At 41.7% G+C, this 20,970-nt stretch overlaps 1 protein-coding gene across 1 annotated transcript in view; it reads right to left on the minus strand.

The window, feature by feature from the left end:
- Window positions 1-20,970, minus strand: part of LOC145407481 (putative glutamate receptor) — a 455,848-nt gene that overhangs the window by 85,514 nt on the left and 349,364 nt on the right. The window contains exons 6-7 of the mRNA XM_080278412.1: window positions 12,217-12,517; window positions 11,577-11,794 (exon numbers count right to left, since the gene is read on the minus strand). Of these exons, the coding sequence (XP_080134538.1) occupies window positions 11,577-11,794; window positions 12,217-12,517 (519 nt within the window). The remainder of the gene's footprint in view (window positions 1-11,576; window positions 11,795-12,216; window positions 12,518-20,970) is intronic.

Consider the following 20,970-nt stretch of genomic DNA (forward strand, 5'->3'; position numbering starts at 1 on the left):
TACTGAACAATCTAGACCAACATACCCATATCCCACACCAAGCCCTCTTCCTCCCGTCATCCCCAGATATTACCTTCTGCTCCCCAAACCTCGCCCCCGACTACATCCTGGAGAGTGGTCAAAACCCTAGGTTCTGATCACCTCCCAATAATCATCACTACCAAAACCAGAATCATCTCAGTTGGCCACAAACACACATACACTGATTATAAGACAGCCAACTGGGAGGCATTTGTAACTGAAACAGAACAACATTTCAAAACACTAAACAGTATACCCATCACAACATCAACACCGCTGTGCATACTTTCAGTACAACTGTACAAAACGCAGACGAAAGACACATCCCTAGAGGCAACAGAAAGTGACACAACCCCAACTTCACACCAGAAATTCAAGGCCTCATCAGACAACGGGACACACTGCAACATCCACTAACACTCCATACACAAGACACCATATAACAAATACAAGAACTCAACACTCAAATAAACAATAAAATACCAGAACAGCAAACACTAAACTGGAAAAATTACCTCCAAACACTTGACCACAAAACAGACATCAGCAAACTCTACAAAACACTAAACAGCATCACACTTTCCAACAGCAACACCACCTCCCCCCCGCACTACAGCAGCCAACACACATCGCACACACAACATAAACATCCTTCAGTTAAACATACAGGGCATAAACACCAAAAAACAAGAACTCACACAATTCATCAAACAACAGAACATACACATTGCCATCTTACAAGAAACAAAACTACACAGAGCACAGAAAACACCAACATTTCATAACTCCACCACCATTCGACAAGACCGGGCTGACGGTGGTGGCAGTGGACTCATCACCCTAGTACACAAATCCATCAACTTTGCAGATACCAGTGCACACACAGTCACTTCTTCCCCCACATGACACCACAACAGAAATACAATCAATTAAAATACGCACTGGTAACAAATCACATAACAATCGCCAACACATACATTCCCCCCCAATCATCCACCACACAATTACTCTCCACATATACACCACATCACTAACATACCCAACATCATCCTGGGTGGTGATTTCAATGCCAAGTCGTCGGCCTGGCATGTCAACAATCCTGACACAGACAGAAGGCTGGCACTACAATCCCAAACAGATCATCTTTTCATACTGAACAATCTAGACCAACATACCCATATCCCACACCAAGCCCTCTTCCTCCCGTCATCCCCAGATATTACCTTCTGCTCCCCAAACCTCGCCCCGACTACATCCTGGAGAGTGGTCAAAACCCTAGGTTCTGATCACCTCCCAATAATCATCACTACCAAAACCAGAATCATCTCAGTTGGCCACAAACACACATACACTGATTATAAGACAGCCAACTGGGAGGCATTTGTAACTGAAACAGAACAACATTTCAAAACACTAAACAGTATACCCATCACAACATCAACACCGCTGTGCATACTTTCAGTACAACTGTACAAAACGCAGACGAAAGACACATCCCTAGAGGCAACAGAAAGTGACACAACCCCAACTTCACACCAGAAATTCAAGGCCTCATCAGACAACGGGACACACTGCAACATCCACTAACACTCCATACACAAGACACCATATAACAAATACAAGAACTCAACACTCAAATAAACAATAAAATACCAGAACAGCAAACACTAAACTGGAAAAATTACCTCCAAACACTTGACCACAAAACAGACATCAGCAAACTCTACAAAACACTAAACAGCATCACACTTTCCAACAGCAACACCACACAATCACACACTGCCATCACAACAACAGACACCATACCCTCAAACAAACAACAAGCAAACACTCTCATCAATCACTTTTCACAAGCCAGCCATCTAAACCCCCATCGCGGCGACCGCCATATCATCCAACATAAGAGACAGTTCCCCACAGACCCAGACTACGCACCTTTCACTTACAACCAGACGAAGCACCTCATTAACAACCTTAAGCACCCATCTGCCTGTGGAGCAGACAACATAAGCAACATTCACCTTAAACACCTTGGACCACAAGGCATACAAGCACTCACCAACATATCAAACTACAGCTACTCACACAACATAATACCCAACATCTGGAAGCATGGCATTATCATCACTATCCCTAAACCCAACAAAGACCTCACGTTACCCTCCTCACACCGCCCCATCACACTCCTCTGCACCCCCTCTAAAGTCACTGAACGACTGGTACTACAACTAGTCGCACCTTGCATTCCCCTAGCCCAATCACAACATGGCTTTAGGCCACTACACTCCACAAACACCCATCTTACAGACCTTACACAGAGAGTTTTCGATGGCATGAATTCAGCTAGGCCACCATACAGAACACTGCTAATCACACTAGACATCAGCAAAGCTTTTGATGCCCTTCCCCGTCACAACCTCACAAACAAAACACTCTACACAAACATGCACAATAACACAAAAAGATGGCTGGCAAACTACTTAGCAGGCAGATGTGCACACATAACATTTGCCAGTCAGTCTTCTAACATCAGAAACTTCACAAACGTCGTCCCCCAAGGATCTGTTTTGTCCCCTACACTCTTTAACCTATACATGCATAACTTACGAACACCCCACACACCACAGATACACATAGCTAACTATGCAGAAGATATAACACATGTATGCACCAAAATGCAAACACAGGTGCACACATCATCCAACATTACCTCAACACACTACACGAATGGTTCACCACAAACAGGCTCAAAATAGCCCCAGTCAAATCTACAATGACCCTTCTCACAAACTGGACAGCAGAATATGGTCACATCCCACACCTCACCATAAACAACACTCCCCTACCACACACACACATACCCAAAATCCTTGGTGTAATATACAATACATCAATGTCATTTAAACAACACATCACAAACATTAAAAATATAATAACACCAAGACTCAATGCCTTGAGGTCACTTGCCCATACAACATTCGGACACAACAAAGAAACCACCACCACAGTATACAAACAATACATACGTTCAGTGATGAATTATGCAAGCCCTGCCAGGGCTCCTAACCTCACCAAAACACACTTCAACATACAAGGCCCTAAAAATAATCACAGGCTGCACAGCTACTACACCCACAGACCACCTACATCAAGAAACCAAAGTCCTCAAAGTCAAGGATTACCTAGATATGAGAGGCACCCAGTTTTTTGCTACAGCCTCCACAAACCCACAACATCCACTATATTACATGGCAGCACATACACCCACACCAAGGAACATCAAAATAACACCCAGCACACAATACCATACACAAATACTGTCATCTCTCCCCCCATGCCCATCTCAGACCAGCTTCCAGAAGCATATCCACACTCAGATCACTTGCCACTCCATTCAGTCACTTAAAGACAACACACAGCTGCATGCACGGCCTCCGACATCCACCCTTCTGAATCCTATCTCCCTCGTGAGGACAGGGTCCACCTGGCCAGGCTGAGATGTGGGCACCATCCAGCCCTCTTAAGCTACCAGAAGAGGCTGGATGACTCTGCTGCTGATGCCTGTCCAGGATGCAACACAGCACCCCATACTATTAAGCATATTATAGAAGACTGCATTGCACACAATCACCTATGCCAACAACACAACATACACTCTTTGAGAGCTCTGTGGGAAAGCCCAATCTCGGCCATGGCCTTTCTAAGGGACTCGGGGCTGTTCGGCCAGACTGCCTAGGGAACAACAACAACAACAACAACATCAACTAAAGATGGACCTAAACAGCAAACTAGAGATTTAGGCACAGACAGAACGATAGAAACCAATAGAGAGCAGTTTCTAAATTGCAAAATTGGTGCCAGAATTGATCACCTTTGAAATATAAAGTTAAGTGGCTTAGTTTTAACCAAAGCTCTTGAAGACGGATGATTAAAAGAAAAAAAAAGGAAAGTTAGAAGGTCGCCAATAACGCGTCCCTGGCAGAACCCATATTGGTGGTCAGGAAAAGATCATGAGAGGAAAATATTTGTTTCAGATTATTCCTCTCGAAGATATATTAATGTGCCGCATCCCGTTGACGTGAATAAACGTCCACACGTTTTGTCACTGCCAATCCCGTTGACGTATATAAATGCGAATCAATTGCAAGGTCCCTAATTTACACAATTTTCAATTTTTGCGAGTGATTTTTGGTATGTATACACGGGACACCTTCCTCTACAAGATGCCAGGCAGGGACAATGCCTTACCCAGCATGACCTCTCCCCCCCTCATGCCATTGTCTCGGCAATTCACCTGTTACCAGTGACCTGGCCAGTAAAGACATGTTGTGTCACGGTACGAAATTCAGGGCCAGAGTGATTCCCCAATCGATGACAATGTGGAGAGCAAACTTTACATAGCATTAGAGGAAGAAACAGTCAGAAATGATGATCAGGTAATGTTGCCAAGAAAGGTCAGGTACATTGATGTGTTTGGTGAGTGAAACAATGCTTATATTGACTATATTACTGTGTGAAAACCCATATACTCTCATACTAAAGATAAAGTCTTACCAAATTAATAAATAAATACCGTTTATGAGTGGTGTGGAATGGTTACTCTCCCATAGAACTCGTTTTCTTTGAAGCCAGCCTGATAGAAAACCCAGTAAGGTGAGGAGGTACTGCTACCTGTATCGAGTATTTTAAACCTCAGGTGAGCGATTTCTCTATGAATTTTCGATGTTTCTCACCAAAAGCGGAGGTTTGAGCCAAAAAAATAAAAATCCCAAAAATGGTGGGGATTGGGAGGAGTCAGTGGTGGAAAAGTGGTCTGGACGGGGCAGGTTAAATGACTAAAGCATTACAACATAGCAATTTTTCCACTCTGGTAGCATCATCCAAAGCCATCAACTAAAACTGGGCTGAAATTGTCTGTGAAATTAAATCAAGTGGGCACCACCAAAAAGTGCAAGGTGAATCCTAAAGAGAATTCTTTATTTAGTATCTTATGGGAGATCCTTATTAGGCAACCATAATCATACCACCTCACAACACAACCACTTGGGCCAATGGCCTTAGACATTTTCTCCAGTTGCTATGAACTGGTATATTTCTGTTTTTGTATATGCCTCTTTATATAGACAAAACTCAACTTTTCTTCTGTAAAATGTTAGTCCATTAATTATTAAATAATTGGTACTAGAACAAATAATTCTGTCATCAACATGACATCGGTAAAATAGAGAAAAAAAAGTTGTGGGTTATCCGTGACAGTTTCAGGTGCTTCTGACTCTATTCAATAACTGCAGACAAAAACTAGAGGCTCCTCCCCCAAGGGAGAAACACACTAGCCGCAAGCCGATACATATCTAGCGTGGTACGGAATATTATGTTGACTTTGACCTACTTTCACTAATTTCGATCTTGTAAGAGATTTTCATCCCTACTACACACCTGTTAAATCTTGTAATGGTATCTTGAGTGGTTGTGAAGTTATCGTGGTAACAGACACACAGACCTTGACCTACTTTCACCAATTTCGAACTCGTAAGAGATTTTCATTTCTACTACACACCTGTAAAATTCTGTGATAATATCTCGAGCAGTTGCAAAGTTATCGGTGCTAACCTACACACAGACAGAAGACAAACTGAAAACTATACTCGTAGGAGATTTTCATTTCTATTACACTCCTGTAAAATTTTGTGACGATATCTTGGGCGGTTGCAGAGTTATCGTGGTAACAGACACATGGACAGACAGACAAAATTAAAATAATACCAGCTTCGCTATCACGGCTGGTAAATATCAATATATATAAAGACTAACAAACTTATATCATCTTGGCGAGGAACGAAAGTAAGGAATCCTGTCAAACAACGCAATTATGAAAGGGTTCCAGCTGGCATCAGTTAAAGGGTTGGGAGTGGTAATTCTTCCTGGCTCAAGCCGATTGAGAACTTATTTCCAGCAAGAAGGAATAGTACAAATTAGCAGACAAAGGCAAAAGAGTTTGTCAAAGAGCACAAAGAGAATTTCTGAAAAACAACAGGAGGAACCGGAACCTATGCACGACCATGTACAGCACCTTAATAGTGATGGTGACAATGAGGACAAGCAGATAATCTTTGGCATATATTTTACTGACTGGCATGTGGAAGTCAAAGGGTGGATGAGATGGGAAGATAACATCGGATGCATCCGAGGTGGAATTCTAGGAGAATGTTCAGGCAAAGATTGCAGCCTTGTTAGTAGGATGAATGGTTACAGATCTATCAGATCGGGAAAAGGAGGGCAAGACGACGCAGTACATTTATTAGAGAGGCTTTTTGCAATGAGCAAGAGGGAGTGGGAAGAATCTTAGAGACCTATGAGCATTTGGAAATAATGTATTTACCAAAAAAATCTGAAACAGTTCTGGACAGAAATATACAGTAGACTCAACGAGATTCGGGTAAATTAGTGCTGGTACCTCTTGAAATCCACCCCCTTATTGTAGAAAGTGCTTGAAAAACTTTATAAAAACAAAAGTCCTTTTATCCGTTAGAAGGTTCGAGAAAGGATTATATGGTTTCCTGGTCCAGAGACTGCCACTGTAGTGCACAAGTACATTCATGTGGCTCTCGCCCATGGAAACAGTAATATTAATCATTCCATGAAATGTCAAAAAGTACTTCATCAAGGCCAATGAAGTACCAACAATACTTGAAAATCACAGACACCACTTATTCGAAGGTTCCACAGGCTTTCCTGGAACAATTGTACAAGTTAATGTAATAAAAATGCGATTGCAGGAGCCCAATGGACAATGAGAGTGGCCATAAGCAGAAAAATTAGTAGCAAGAAAAACGTACAATATCTTCAGATTCTCTCAAGAACAATCAGATATGTAGGTAAGGTGTTGTTCAAACTACCCCAGACATTAACCCCTTAACCGCTGGGCGTCACTTTTGTGACGCTCGGCCACAATGGATCATACTGCGGGGCGTCATTTTTGTGATTCTATGTTATTTTGAATTATCCCTGGCTCTCAAGTGGTGGCTTGTATCATCTATTAGTACTGCCAATGTCCAACACTAGTCAGCACTCCAAATCTCATCTGTACTCCCATCCATTGTTGACATTTTAGCGATTTTACCCCCTTCGTGACTCCCCTCCCTACCTGCCCTCCATTACCCTGTCCTCTCACCTCCCACGCCGCGCTGCGCTAAGCAAATTTCCCCCGGATTTTTCCACAGATTTCATCCATTGAAATAAGACCTATGCCCTATACTAATACAAAATAATATATACAAAAAAAAAATAAGGTAAGTGATAGTGTTATACACCAGGAATTGGCTAATTATCACCTGACAACACCTCACGTGCATTCATTCGCTACATTACCAAGGTAATTTCCCCTTTGAATTATGCCTTGTAATCGATGTCTGTAATAAAAATATATCTCAGAAAGGAAGGGAGAAGCCTAAGTGACATTTACATTCACCTGGAACTACCTATTTCTTTATGTATTGCCGAGATTTTCTACCTATAAAAAATTAGCATGTAAGTTAGCAGCAGTCAGCCTCAGTGTCATTGTCAACCCTTGCCTTCTCAGATAAGCCGCGGCATTTAGTTCCTTGTCCTCCACTGTGGTCAAACCATGTCGCACTCGCGCCCTGCCATTTCTGCCGCTTCTGCACCCATTGCAAAGGGCCCCGTGACCTTTACCTCCAAGAAAAGTAGTGAGGGAAGCAGGAAAGGACTTAGTGACTCTGCAGTGGCACGTGAACTAGCAGAATTGTCCATGGTGATGATGGATAGTGATTTTGACGATTCGGGTGAATCGTGTGATGAGCCGGGTGAGGTAATCATGCCAGAAAGTGCTAGTACGAGTGCTTCAGTGTCGGAAGTAGTCTCTAGCTCCAAGGGAAAGGAGCTGTTAGTGCAGCAAGGCAAGGAATTTGGGAAGGGAGTGAAAAGGCGGCGTGTTAGCCCCAGAACAATGCCCCCGTGTGACCCAGCCCGCCATGAGTCCTGAGTTGATTCACCACCCCATTCCCCAAGCCCCACTTCACTCATTTCTTCCTCATCGTCGGCTGAGTTATCTCCGGAGTCTTCGTCGTTGGAGTCACCACCAGCATCAACAGTGAAGGCAGGCCGTAGAGGAAGAGGTAAATCCAGGACTTGTAAAAGTAGAGTTGGTAGTAGGGTAAGGGCTGCTAGTGCTGTACGGCAACCCAGGGTCAGTGCGAGTGACCTTGAACCTGATAAATCTGCCTCACAGCCACCCACCACCACCACCCACCCTACACCGCCACGACAGGGAATCCTGGACACCTTCGCGTGGACGGAAGGGTCCAATTTTGTGCCTGAACATTTAGTGTTTGATGAGAGCTCCTCAGGAGTTCAGCCTGCCTTCACTATTGACGATAATGCTGAGTGTGTGGACTACCTTTTGGCCTTCCTAGATGACGAAGTCATGCAGCACATATGTGATGAGACCAACAGGTATGAATCACAATGTGCTGCAAGTGGTACAGGTGCAGCCAAGATGCAACAGTGGTCCATGCTGGGAGTGCAGGAGCTGTATGTGTTCTTTGCCGTCATGCTTCTCATGCCACACTCCAAGAAGCATGAGTTGGAAGAATACTGGTCCATGGACCCCTTACTACCCTCACCCACCTTCAATAAGTACATGGCCAGAGATCACTTCCGGAACATCATGGGAAACCTGCACTTTGCCGACAACGATGTACCTTCCCAAACCGACCCACTCTGGAAGATCCGGGAGATTCTGAGCAGAATGAAGGATAAGTTTATGTCATTCTTCCACCCCTTTCAGAAGGTTGTCATTGACGAATCCTTGGTTTTGTTCAGAGGACGTCTTCGGTTTGTTCAGTACATTCCAAGCAAACGCCATTGCTTTGGAATTAAGTTCTTTGTACTGTGCGACTGTAAGACGGGGTACATCCTTGACTTCGTCATTTATTCAGCCAGCACTGTCGATCTGGATAAAACACACCCCTTTGGCTTCTCAGGCTGTGTAGTGAAAGTGCTCCTTGAAAAGTATTTTGGTGGGAATCATGTGCTGTATACAGACAACTACTATACAGCACCGAAACTTGCCAAATACCTTTCTGAGCACGGCATTGGCTCCTGCGGCACTGTCAAAAGTAATCGTGCCCACTTCCCTAAATTCACAGAGGCAGGAACCTCGCAGCGAGGAGACGTGCACCTACGCAAGTCTGAGAAGATGCTGGCATTACGGTGGCATGACAAGAGGGTCGTGCACATGCTCACCACCGTACATAAGGGGAAGATGACAGACAGTGGGAAGGTCGACCGTAGGACAGGCGAACCTGTGATGAAACCTGATGCTGTGTTGGACTACAATATCAACATGCGGCTGGTGGACAAGTCCGACATGATGATTGGTGAAATCGACTGCCTCAGGAAGAATACTAGGTGGTACAGGAAAGTTTTTCTGCATCTCATAGATATGACGATGCTGAACGCCTTCATCCTGTACAAGATGAAGGTCAAGCCACCCAAGTCCTTCTCCCTGAGGTTGTTTGCCAGGACTTGTGTCCAGCAGCTGCTGGAAAGATATGGTAGGGTGACAGCAGCAACGCCAAGGTGCCATCCAGTAAAACTTCCCGACCGACTTGAGTAGAGGGCGTATATGGATCGGCACAGATTGGAGCTAATGCCTGCCACAGGGAAAAGGAAGGCTGCCACTCGTAGGTGTCAGGTGTGTGCACATACCACCCGCCGCACACCTGAGCACAAATGCACCTCTTGGCAGTGTGCTGAGTGCCAGGTTCCCCTCTGTGTTACCTGCTTCTTTGATTACCACAGCCAGAAGCAGTTCTAAGAGTGCAAGTGTGAAAGGAGAATAATGTGGAAATAATGTGTAAATAATATGTAAATAGGAAGTGAAAGCAATGGATGTTCAGTACATATGACTGAACAGTGTATTATAGTTTTATCTTACTGAAAGTGACAGTGAATAACATAGTGTAAGTAAAATACAAGGGTAAATATTGAAAATAGAATAGAAAATGTAAATAGTAATGTAAGTAATTAGTAATATAAGAATATGGGTACAAATACTTTATGTTATAACAGTGAAAGTAAATCCGTGGCTCTCTACGTATTTTACTGAATGAAAAATTGAATGACTTCAGTGACAATAAACTAATACTACTGAAGGAAACTTATGGAGAAAGACTCCAGATATATATAAGTGTGATATAGTAATAGAAATATAAAGTGTGAGGGGTTTTATGAATAATAAATGACAGAGTACCAAGAGCGAACTAGCGCAAGTGCGACGATCAGACGCGCTCGTAATTTCCATTGCTTTCACAGTGTTTTTTTTTTGGAGTATGGATCCCAAACTACTTGAAAATCATAGTGTTTATAGTGTTAATATCTGGCTGTGGTAATCATATTACGGGTTGTCGGGAAGTGTAAAGTGGAGACTTCGTTACCCAACTTCAGAGGTCTCCACAAGTCCTACGGTAATGGACGAAGGCTCAACAAACACTCCAGGAGAAAGCTGAAGGCATGTGCCATAAGCATATGTAATTTTAATATTCTAGGACTAATAACTGATTTTTGGCAAATATTTTTTGAGAGTCTGTCGGAGCCCGAATAACCCAGCGGGACACGCAAAACATTGGTAAACATGCCCGCGGTGTAGGGGTTAAGAATAGATGTTGCCTTTTCATTAGGTGGATTGGCGAATGAAGATGTGAGCCAAAAATACGGTAATGGTGAATGATGAAATCAGCTTATGTTGCAGCTAAAAAAAAAAAAAAAAAAATGGAAAGAATGCATTCCAGTTTAGAGGTAAACAGTCAACAAAATTTATGTGATAACAACACAGATTACTTAGTGAAAGCTTGACACAAAGGCCAAATCCACATTGTAGTGAATCCAGAACACTCAAGATCAGGAAGAAAAGAGCATGTTAAGTTGTTGCTTACATACAGATACAGACAACAGCCACCATGAGTATAAAAGATAAGGAGGATACAGAGGAGTGGTTTGCTATCAGAAGCTTATGACTGCTGGGTCATCAAAAGTAAACGAAGGTGAGGGTTATAGGAAGATAAGTGGTGTCCAGCAGGGAGAAACTTGGAGGAAAGTTCTCGACTGTTGCAAAAAACGAAAAACTATCTCCAGAGAAGGTCCAGGACATCTCATTTGGCCGTCACCTGGAGAGGGGCAGATGTTTGGTATCTGTGCTCCCTACCCCCTGCCGGGGACATCGAAGCTAAGTACTGTTCTGTCACCAGTTTGTATAATTTTGAAATAATATGATGTGTAATGGCCATACAGTTTGGTGGAAGGAGTTAAAGGACAATACAGCAATCAGTACAAACGTTATTCAGATATAAGTTTGAATATATATAGTCATCTTGAATGAAGAAATTTCAGTATAAAAAGAAAAACATATACACTGAATGAAGAAGAATATTTTTGAACGTTATTGTTCGGTATATGAGCTCATATTTGATGGCATTAATGTTAGCACTTAAAAAAATAAGGACATTTTCCAGAGAGTCTTTAATCATATCACGTACACGGAAATACGGAGTATTCACATTATACTCCAAAAGAATTATCCCAACGCCTGAGTCAAGTACGTCTCTGAGGTCTTCATAAGGATTATTGATGTGTCTAACTGCCAGGAGGGACATTAAGTTGCCAGTGTAGCTCTGTGTCAGCACCACTATCATCAGCATCCACACTCCCAATGCCACCCGCTCCCACCACCACCAGCCAGTAGTTGTCTGTATGTCTGTTTGGGCACAAAACATTTTCATGTGAATATGGAGATCAGATCAATTGTGCTTACATATCATACTACTATGCAAAATACTTATAGAGATGTGCCTGAGCTTATCAGTGATAATCTAGGACAAAAAATGCAAAAAAATAAATCACCATCACTACCGTTGAGAAACCCGGAAGTGCAAAAGCACTGTTAGCCATATCTGTAATACTGGTGAAATATCTTCCCCAGATTAGCAAGAAATGAAAAGGCTAAATGTTCAGGTTGTGCATTACTTCAGTTAACTCTTTGGTAATGTTTTGATATTAAATAACCTAAAAAGAAAAATAGACAATAATGAATTCTTCGACAACACATTTAACTTGGGATCTAATACTCAAGAAACTCTTACTTCACAGTTTTCTGTTCAAAGTTGTCATGAAAGTTACCTTCCTGGAAAAGGACCCGAACACAGTTAAAGATATTTGTGTCCCGCCTGTCTGTATGTTGCGTGCTTGTAGGAAGGCAAGATGGCAGGAGCAGCAGCATAGTGATCACTGACAATAGCGACAAAGTCAAGGCAGCCCACACCATTGGTGACAGAGGCAGCAGGAAGCCCCACGGGTCAACTTTAGGACGACCACGGGCAGCAAAAATCTTGTATGTAACTTGCGTCAAGTATCGCGAGTAATCCATCCACTGATTTCTTACCCAGCTATATGCAAATGGACCCAGTGCCAAGTGTACTTCCTGTAATCAGAAATGTGCTTGTTTCAGACTATTTATCCCGATTATCTGCTGAAAAGTGTTTGCATGGACTCAGAGTTACAAATGTTGTACTGCCTTTCAGTCTGGGAATACATTCACTCCAAAGCCACTGAAAGTATTAATCCTAGCACACATTGTACAAATATGAACCAGGGGAATTTTTGTACTTTCCTTTCTTTCCTGGCGTTTCATCATCATCCTGATCTTATTCTATGGAGGAGATAAGATAGGGTCCAGAAAACAAGGAGGAGATAAGATAGGGTCCAGAAAACAAGGAGGAGAAAACATGATAAGGTAAAACTATCAACACCACGTCTAGAGAAATTGGCCAGACACACATTCACTCACTATTCAAGACCCCGGAATCTTGACTTTTTTCTTTTTAATGTGTCTGCTCTGGGCACAGGCTTCACAGCCTGCTCCCAAGGCCCAGTAGTCCTCTTACATACCATACACCTCTACATATTGCACAGGTTTAACATCTGCATTTGTGTGTGTGTGTGTGTGTGTGTGTGTGTGTGTGTGTGTGTGTGTGTGTGTGTGTGTGTGTGTGTGTGTGTGTGTGTGTGTGTTACCTAATTGTATCTTTACAGGAATAAGCCAAGCTCGCACTGCCCCGTGCATTAAACCATTTTCGTCATATATATCCTTAAATTTGGGAATAGTTTTGGCACACTATTTCATTTGGTAGTGCATTCCAATGATCAATTGCCCTATTTGGGAAACTGAATTTCCTTACGTCTTTATCGCCTCTCTTTTTATGTAGTTTTTTGCAATGTCCTCTTGCTGATGCTTCCCCATATATTATATATTCATTTATGTCAATTTTCTCTTCCCATGAGATGCATTTATATAGCATAATCATGTCTCCTCTTTTCCTTCTCTCCTGTAGTGTTGGTAGATTCATTTTTTTCTAATTTCTTCGTAGCTTAGATTCTTTAAGCTTGGTACCCATCTTGTAGCTGTCCTTTGTATTTTTTCAATTTTATCTATGTGTTTTTTTAAATGAGGATTCAATACTACTGATGCCTATTCCAGGGTTGGTCTGATGAATGATGTTATCTTTCTCAACATGTCTTCATTTATAAATGTGAATGCTAATCTCATATTAACAAGCAATGTTTACTGATATGGTCATCTGGATATAATCCTTTATTGATAATTACTCCAAGGTCCTTCTCTCTTTCTGATATGTGTAGGGTTGATCTTCCTAACTTATAATCCCAATCTGGTCTTTTCTCACTTTTACCAAAGTTAATTACATGACACTTATCCACATTGAATTCCATTTGCCATTCACTGATCCATTCATGAAGCATGTTTAATTCCTCTTACGGCTCTTTGCAAGAATCTGTGTTAGTAATTTCCCTTTGAATGTGTGTGTGTGTGTGTGTGTGTGTGTGTGTGTGTGTGTGTGTGTGTGTGTGTGTGTGTGTTATTACCTAACTGTATCTTTACAGAAATAAGCCAAGCTCGTACTGTCCCGTGTCTTAAACCATTTTCATCATACATCTCCTTAAATTTATGAATTGTTTTGGCACACTATTTCATTCGGTAGTGCATTCCACTGATCAATTGCCCTATTTGGGAAACTAAATTTCCTTACATCTTTATCGCCTCTCTTTTTATGCAGTTTTTTGCAGTGTCCTCTTGCTGATGCTTCCCCATAGGTTATATATTCATATATGTCTATTTTCTGTTCCCCTGAGATGCATTTATATAGCATAATCATGTCTTCTCATTTCCTTCTCTCCTGTAGTGTTGGCAGATTCAGTTTTTCTTGTCTTTCTTCATAGCTTAGATCCCTTAAGCTTGGTACCCAGCTTGTAGCGGCCCTTTGAACTTTTTCAGTCATATTTATGTGTTTCTTGAGATGAGGATTCCAGACTAGTGATGCATACTCCAGGGTTAGTCTGATGAAAGACGTTATTATCATCCTCAGGATCTCTTCATTTATGTATGTGAATTCTATTCTTATATTTGAAAGAAGTGTATACATGTTCCGATGTGGTCAGCCGGAGAGTGTCTGTTATTGATAATCAAAGCTAAGTCCCTCTCTCCTTCTGATATGTGTAGGGTTTTATTTCCTAACGTATATTCCCAATCTGGTCTTTTCCCACTTTTACAAAACATGATTACATGACACTTGTCAACACTGAATACCATTTGCAGTGTATTACTCCATTCATAAAGTTTATTTAATTCTTCTTGTAGCATTTTACAAGAGTCTGTGTTAGTAATTCTTCTTTGCATTTTTGCATCATCAGCAAACATATTTAAATAGCTTTCATTTTCAATGTTACTATGTCATTTATATACACTACAAACATAATTGGTACCAGCACTGAGCCCCTTGGAACTCCACTGGTCACTTCCCTCCATGGTGAGTAATTTCCCCTTAGTACTGTTCTCATTTCCTTTTTTCTGAGAAAATCTTACATCCAAAAATACAGTTTGCCTCGGATTCAACCTTGATGGTACCGTTTCCATAAAAGTCTTTTGTGCAGTACTCTGTCAAATGCCTTCTTGAAATCTAGATAGATACTGTCCACTTATCCTTCTCTTTTCTGTAATGTTTTTGCAACTCTGTCATAGCAGCTTAATAGATAAGTAACACACGATTTTCCCTTTCTGAAACCAAATGCCTTTCTGTAATCATACCGTGTTCTACATGATTTGTCCAAACTTTTCTTATCAGCTTTTCCAGTATCTTACTTACAACACTGGTTAGTGATACTGGTCGGTAGTTGAGTAGATTTTGTCTATTCCCTCTCTTGAATAAGGGAACAATGTTTGCTTTCTTCCAATTATCAGGTAGTTTACCTTGACCCAAGGATTTCTTGAATGTTAAAGATAATGGTCTACTTAACTCCTTTGCACATTCATGTCTGAGGCAACTGACAGCAGACCTTTTTCTGTATTGTCCTACTTTCTCTATACTCATTTCAAAGCCAAAGATGGCTGTTGTGTATATATAGGCAACGACCTATCTTGCTTTCATGTTCCTGAACTCAATTCTTATGAGTTCTCTTAACTCTGGCTTCGGCTTTCATTCTCTGACTAAATATATCTGCACTGTTTACATATCTCCTAACTCTACTGACTATCCAGAATTCTTTGAATATCTTACTTCTACGATGGAACACATTTCTATCCATTTCTCCTTTCTTTGAAACCTCCATTCTTGGAGACTTCAGTGTTCACCACCAGCTTGGGCTCTCCTCTCCATTCACTGATCCACCTGGTGAACAAGTTACACCTTTTCCATCCTTAATGACCTATAGCAGCTTGTACAGCACCCTACCCATATCCCTGACCGCATTGGAGAGAGCTCCAACATACTTGACCTCTTCTCTTACACTGTTAATCTTTTCTCTCCGTTGGGCTCCTCCGATGACAACCTTATCACCTTAACCTGTCCTATCAGTCCGGTATGGCTTGTGGACCCCTACAAAGAAAAGTCGTCTGTGGCACTTTGGAGCTGCGGATTGGGAGGCCCTCAGGCAGTACTTCTTTGATATTCCATGGAATGATTATTGCTTCCATGGCTGGGAGCCATCTGAGTGTACTGTACCTTGCGCATTACAGAGGTTATTCTCTCGGGCATGGAAGCATACATTCCTTTCTCATATCCTCTGACTAATGCAAGAAAGCCTTGGTTTAAGCACGCTTGTTATAATGCTGTCCACAACAATCAGAGGACCTATAAAAGGTACCAGAGCCAACCCACCACTGAATCACATCTTTTATACGTTTCTGTCAGGAATCGTGCTAAGTCTGTTCTTCGCTCTGCTAAAAATAATTTCATCCATACCAAATGCTCTCAACTCTCCAACTCGAATTCTTCCCGCTCCTTCTGGCACCCTACCAAAAACGTTTCTAAAAACTTTACCTCATCATCCTTCCCTCCTCTTTTCTACTCTGATAGCTCCGTAGCTATTTCTTCTACTGATAAAGCAGATATCTTCACTCAGACTTTCTCCTCCAATTCCACCTAAGACGGTTCCGGTGCTATTCCTCCATTGCTTCCCCCCTCTGACTTCCTCATGGCTGACATTAAAATTTCTTCAGCTCGTGTTTTCTGCCATCACGGGCCTCAATACTAGTAAGGCATATGGGCCTAAGTCTCTCCTGTTTTTCTCAAGAACTGCTTCTGTGCTTACAACCTGCCTAGGCAAACTCTTTTGCCTTTCTCTATCAACTTGGACCTTTCCTTCTTGCTGGATGTTTGCTCTCATTCAGCCAGTCCCAAAGAAGGGTAACCATTCCCAACCCTCTAACTATCGTCCAATTGCTTTAACATCCTGTATCTCAAAAGTTTTTGGGTCAGTTCTCAACAGTAAAAAATTTTAAAGCATCTTTCCTATCACAACCTTCTTTCTGATCGTCAGTATGGGTTCCGTCAGAGACGCTCCACTGGCGATCTTCTCACCTACTTTTCAGACTCCTGGTCATCCTCCTTTCGGGACTTTGGCGAAAGCTTTGCCATTGCACTTGACATCTCAAAGGATTTCGAGGGAGTCTGGCATAAATCTTTAATTACCAAACTGCCCTCTTACGGCTTCTATCCTTCTATCTGTACCTTCATCTCTGGCTTCTTTTCTGATCGTTCTATAGCCGCTGCTGTAGATGGCCATCATTCTACACCTAGATCTATCAACAGTGGTGTTCCTCAGGGCTCTGTCCTATCACAAACTCTCTTCCTTTTATTCATCAATGACTTTCTAAGCTGTACATCTAACCCTATCCACTCATATGCTGATGACTCCACCCTTCACCTTTCCATTAGGTTCCCGCAACGTCCATCTCAGCAGTTACGTCAACAAACAAGGGATGAGGCTATGGCACACCTAATGTCTGAGTTGGCTCGTATCTCTGACTGGGGTAAAATAATCTTGTTGTTTTTAATGCATCAAAGACTCAGTTTTTTTTACCTATCAACCTCAAAATCGTCCACAGGTATACCCACTAATGTTTAATAATATTCACCTTAATCCTGCATCACCCTTGAACATGCTTGGGGTTTCATTTACTCGGAACTTATCTTGGAAAGATTATATTACATCTCTTGTAAAATCTGCTTCCAAGAGATTAGGTGTGCTAAGCTGACTCTGTTCATTCTCTACCCCTGCACAATTGTTGACTCTATACAGGGGTTTTATCCATCCCTGTTTGGAGTACAACTCTCCTGTGTGGGAAGGCTCCCCAAATACAGCTCTTCTCAATTGGGTGGAGTCAAAGGCTTTTCATCTCATTAAGTCTCCTCCTCTTACTGACTTCCTTCAATCTCTATCTCTTCGTCACTCTTGCATCTTTATCTCTTTTTCCATCATTACTTCAGTGGTCACTGCTCCTCTGAACTGTCTGCATGCATTCCTCCACCTCTACGACGGGCACGTTGCACGCGTCTAGCAGCAAACTCTCATCCCTTTTCTGTCAAACTCTCTAATGCAAGAGTTAACCGTTACTCCCAGTCCTTCAATTATGCAACAGGTCATCTCTGGAACTGTCTTCCTCTGTCTGTATTTCCTGCTTCCTATGATCTCCAGTCTTTCAAACGCAGTGTGTCCAGGCATCTCGAAATGATCGGATCTTGAATTTGGCTCTCTCCTGTATTTTGTTTTTCTCTTGGAAGGAACAATAATCACGGGCTCGCGACCTTTGGTTCCTTCTTCCTCGCAAAAAAAAAAAAAAAAAAAAATGTACCCAACATGAAATTCCGTCTGGACCATTTGCTTTTCTTTTGTCAAATTTACTTGACTCCTCCTGTATTTCTTTTTCTGATATTTGTGTATCTGGTAATATGTTTGGGCATGAATGTTCCATATCATCCCTCTCAAAATCATTCTCTGCTGTAGAAACTGATTGGAAATTATTTAGTGCTTCACAAATATCTTTCTCTTGTGAATAGAGGATCCCCCCATCCGTAATGGATTGTATTTTATCTTTTACTTTGGTTTTGCTTCGGATGTAGCTGTAAAATAGCTTTGGTTAATCACTACTTTTGTTTATGATGTCCTCCTCAAACTGCTTTTGGGCTTCTCTCCTTATTCCTGTGTATTAGGTTCTTGCCTGTTTATGGTTGTTATATGCCCTCTCACTATTGTGTCTTCTGTATTTATTCCACAACAAGTCTCTTTTTTCTTTTGATTTTTAACATTCTTTATTAAACCATTTCTTTGTTTTCATTTCTGCTCCTTTGTGCCGAGGGATGTAATTTTGGACTCCTATTTCATAAAGTTTACAGAATTTTCTATAAATAACATTTAAATCTCGTCCTCTAAGCTCTTTTTCCCAATCTGTTTCTATGAAGCATTTCTGTCAGAACTCCATATTATAAATACAAATCATAATACAAGGCATGATGGAAAGATAGATAGATTGACTGATAGAGCACCAGGCAAGGTGTGCGCTGCCTTCTGTTTGAAGAGTCAACAATCAAAAGTATGTCTGTCTCTTCCTGGCTCCAGTCACTGTAGTCGTCAGCCAACTTCTCTCTTATTGCTTTTACATAAATACGAAATCATATAGCCAAACTCTAGTTTGAGCAGTAAATGCTGAACAATACCTGCATTAAGGAAGACAGACAAACAGACTGACTTCAAGTTTTATGCAAGAGGGAAACAAAGGCATAATTTGACATATTCTTTGCCTTTTACAAGCATAACAGGACAAATTCCTGTGTTCACGTGAAGCTTTCATGGGTGGAAAGAAGTTCCTTCCCTTCCTGAAATCAGCTCGTGTGACGTGTGAATGGCAGGTCGTCTCGCAACTTAACCCTCACTGTGCAGCCTGTACACTCAAGGGATGATGTTTATTTCATTTAGGTCTGAAAACAGACATGCCTGCCTCCCTTTTCCAACAAACTCCACCACCCAGACTGCAAAAATAAGTCGATACTACCATAAACACTATAAACACTGAAAAATGCAAAACAAATTTATATAATTTTTTACATTCAAATCTCGCATATTATGTACTGAAAAGCTTCGAAATAGACACATATAGTTATTTCACACCTTTTCAGCACCACTGACAATGTTTTTCGGTAAGAAAAAAAAAAGTGCGATGTTGCACTGCAATACCTACGTGTGACTAGTATCAGCTGCCTAAATTTACGTAATTTCTGTGTCAGATTGCAGGCCATAGGATGGGTTTGGGAAACTGAAATTTGCACTGCCAGGTGCGTCGGAACTTCCTCTTCAATATGGCAAGGGAAAAAAAATCAATTTTCGAAACTTCAGAAAATGGCCATGGCCTCGGCCAGAGGTGCACGTAAAATTCCGGACTTATGGCCACATGGGGGTTAACACACCTAATGCACTGGAAGCAGATTTTACTGGGGTGTTATGACCTTTCCAATATAAACCCCGAGAGAATGAAGCCCCAGGTATGTTGAAAGATAATGCAGGAATGAGTTGGATATTGTTAAAAATTAGAGGATACTCCTGTGGCAGATTTTGACTGTAAGAACTGAGTTGTTGATGCATTAAAAGTAACAAGATTACTTTTACCCCAGAGATAGGATCGAGTCAGACATGGTGTACCATACTTTCATCCGTTTTTTGTTGAAGTGACAAATGAGATTGACATAGCAGAGACCTGATGGAAAGGTGAAGAGTGGATTCATAAGTGTTTAAGTGGATAGGGTTAGATGTACAGCACAGAAGGTCAATGATGACTAGAAGGAAGAGAGTTGGTGACAGGACAGTACCCCGAGGAACACCACTATTAATACCCAGAAGAATGATGGCTGTCTACAACAGCAGCCATCTAATGACGAGAAAGGAAACCAGAGATGAAGGGAAAGACAGAAGGATAGAAACCATAAGTAAGCAGTTTCGAAATAAAAGATTTATGCCAGACTCGATCGAAAGCTTTTGAGATGTCTAGTTCAATGACAAAGCTTTCACCAAAGTCCCGAGAGGAGGACGACCAGGAGTATGAAGGAATGTAAAATCACCAGTGGACCGTCCATGTCATAACCCATGCTGATGATTAGAAAGGCTGTGATAGGAAGGTTGCTTTAACATTTTTTTTGTTTTGTTTTGAACAAATTAAACAACTTTAGAAATACAGGATATTATTGCAATTGGGCGATACTTAGAGGGCAGGGAATGATGCCCCTTCTTTGGGTCAGGCTAAATGAGAACTAATTTCCAGGAAGAAGAAAGGTACGAGTTGATAGTCAAAGGTGAAAGAGTTTACCTGGGGAGAGTATAAGCACAGAACCACAATTCTTGAGTTCAACAGGAGGGACCCCATCAGGCCCAAATGCCTTGTTGTTACTGATACCCATGCTGGCAGAAAACACACCAACTGAAGAAATTTTTGTCAGCCACAAGGAAGTCAGAGGGAGGAAGTGATGGAGGAACAGCACGGGAATTGTCTGAGGTGGTAATGGAGGAGAAAGTTTGAGTGAAGAGTACTGCATT

This window comes from Coenobita brevimanus, chromosome 8 (assembly GCF_032717465.1).
Source record: "Coenobita brevimanus isolate Jiangsu-jjx chromosome 8, ASM3271746v2, whole genome shotgun sequence".
Taxonomy (NCBI): Eukaryota; Metazoa; Arthropoda; class Malacostraca; order Decapoda; family Coenobitidae; genus Coenobita; species Coenobita brevimanus.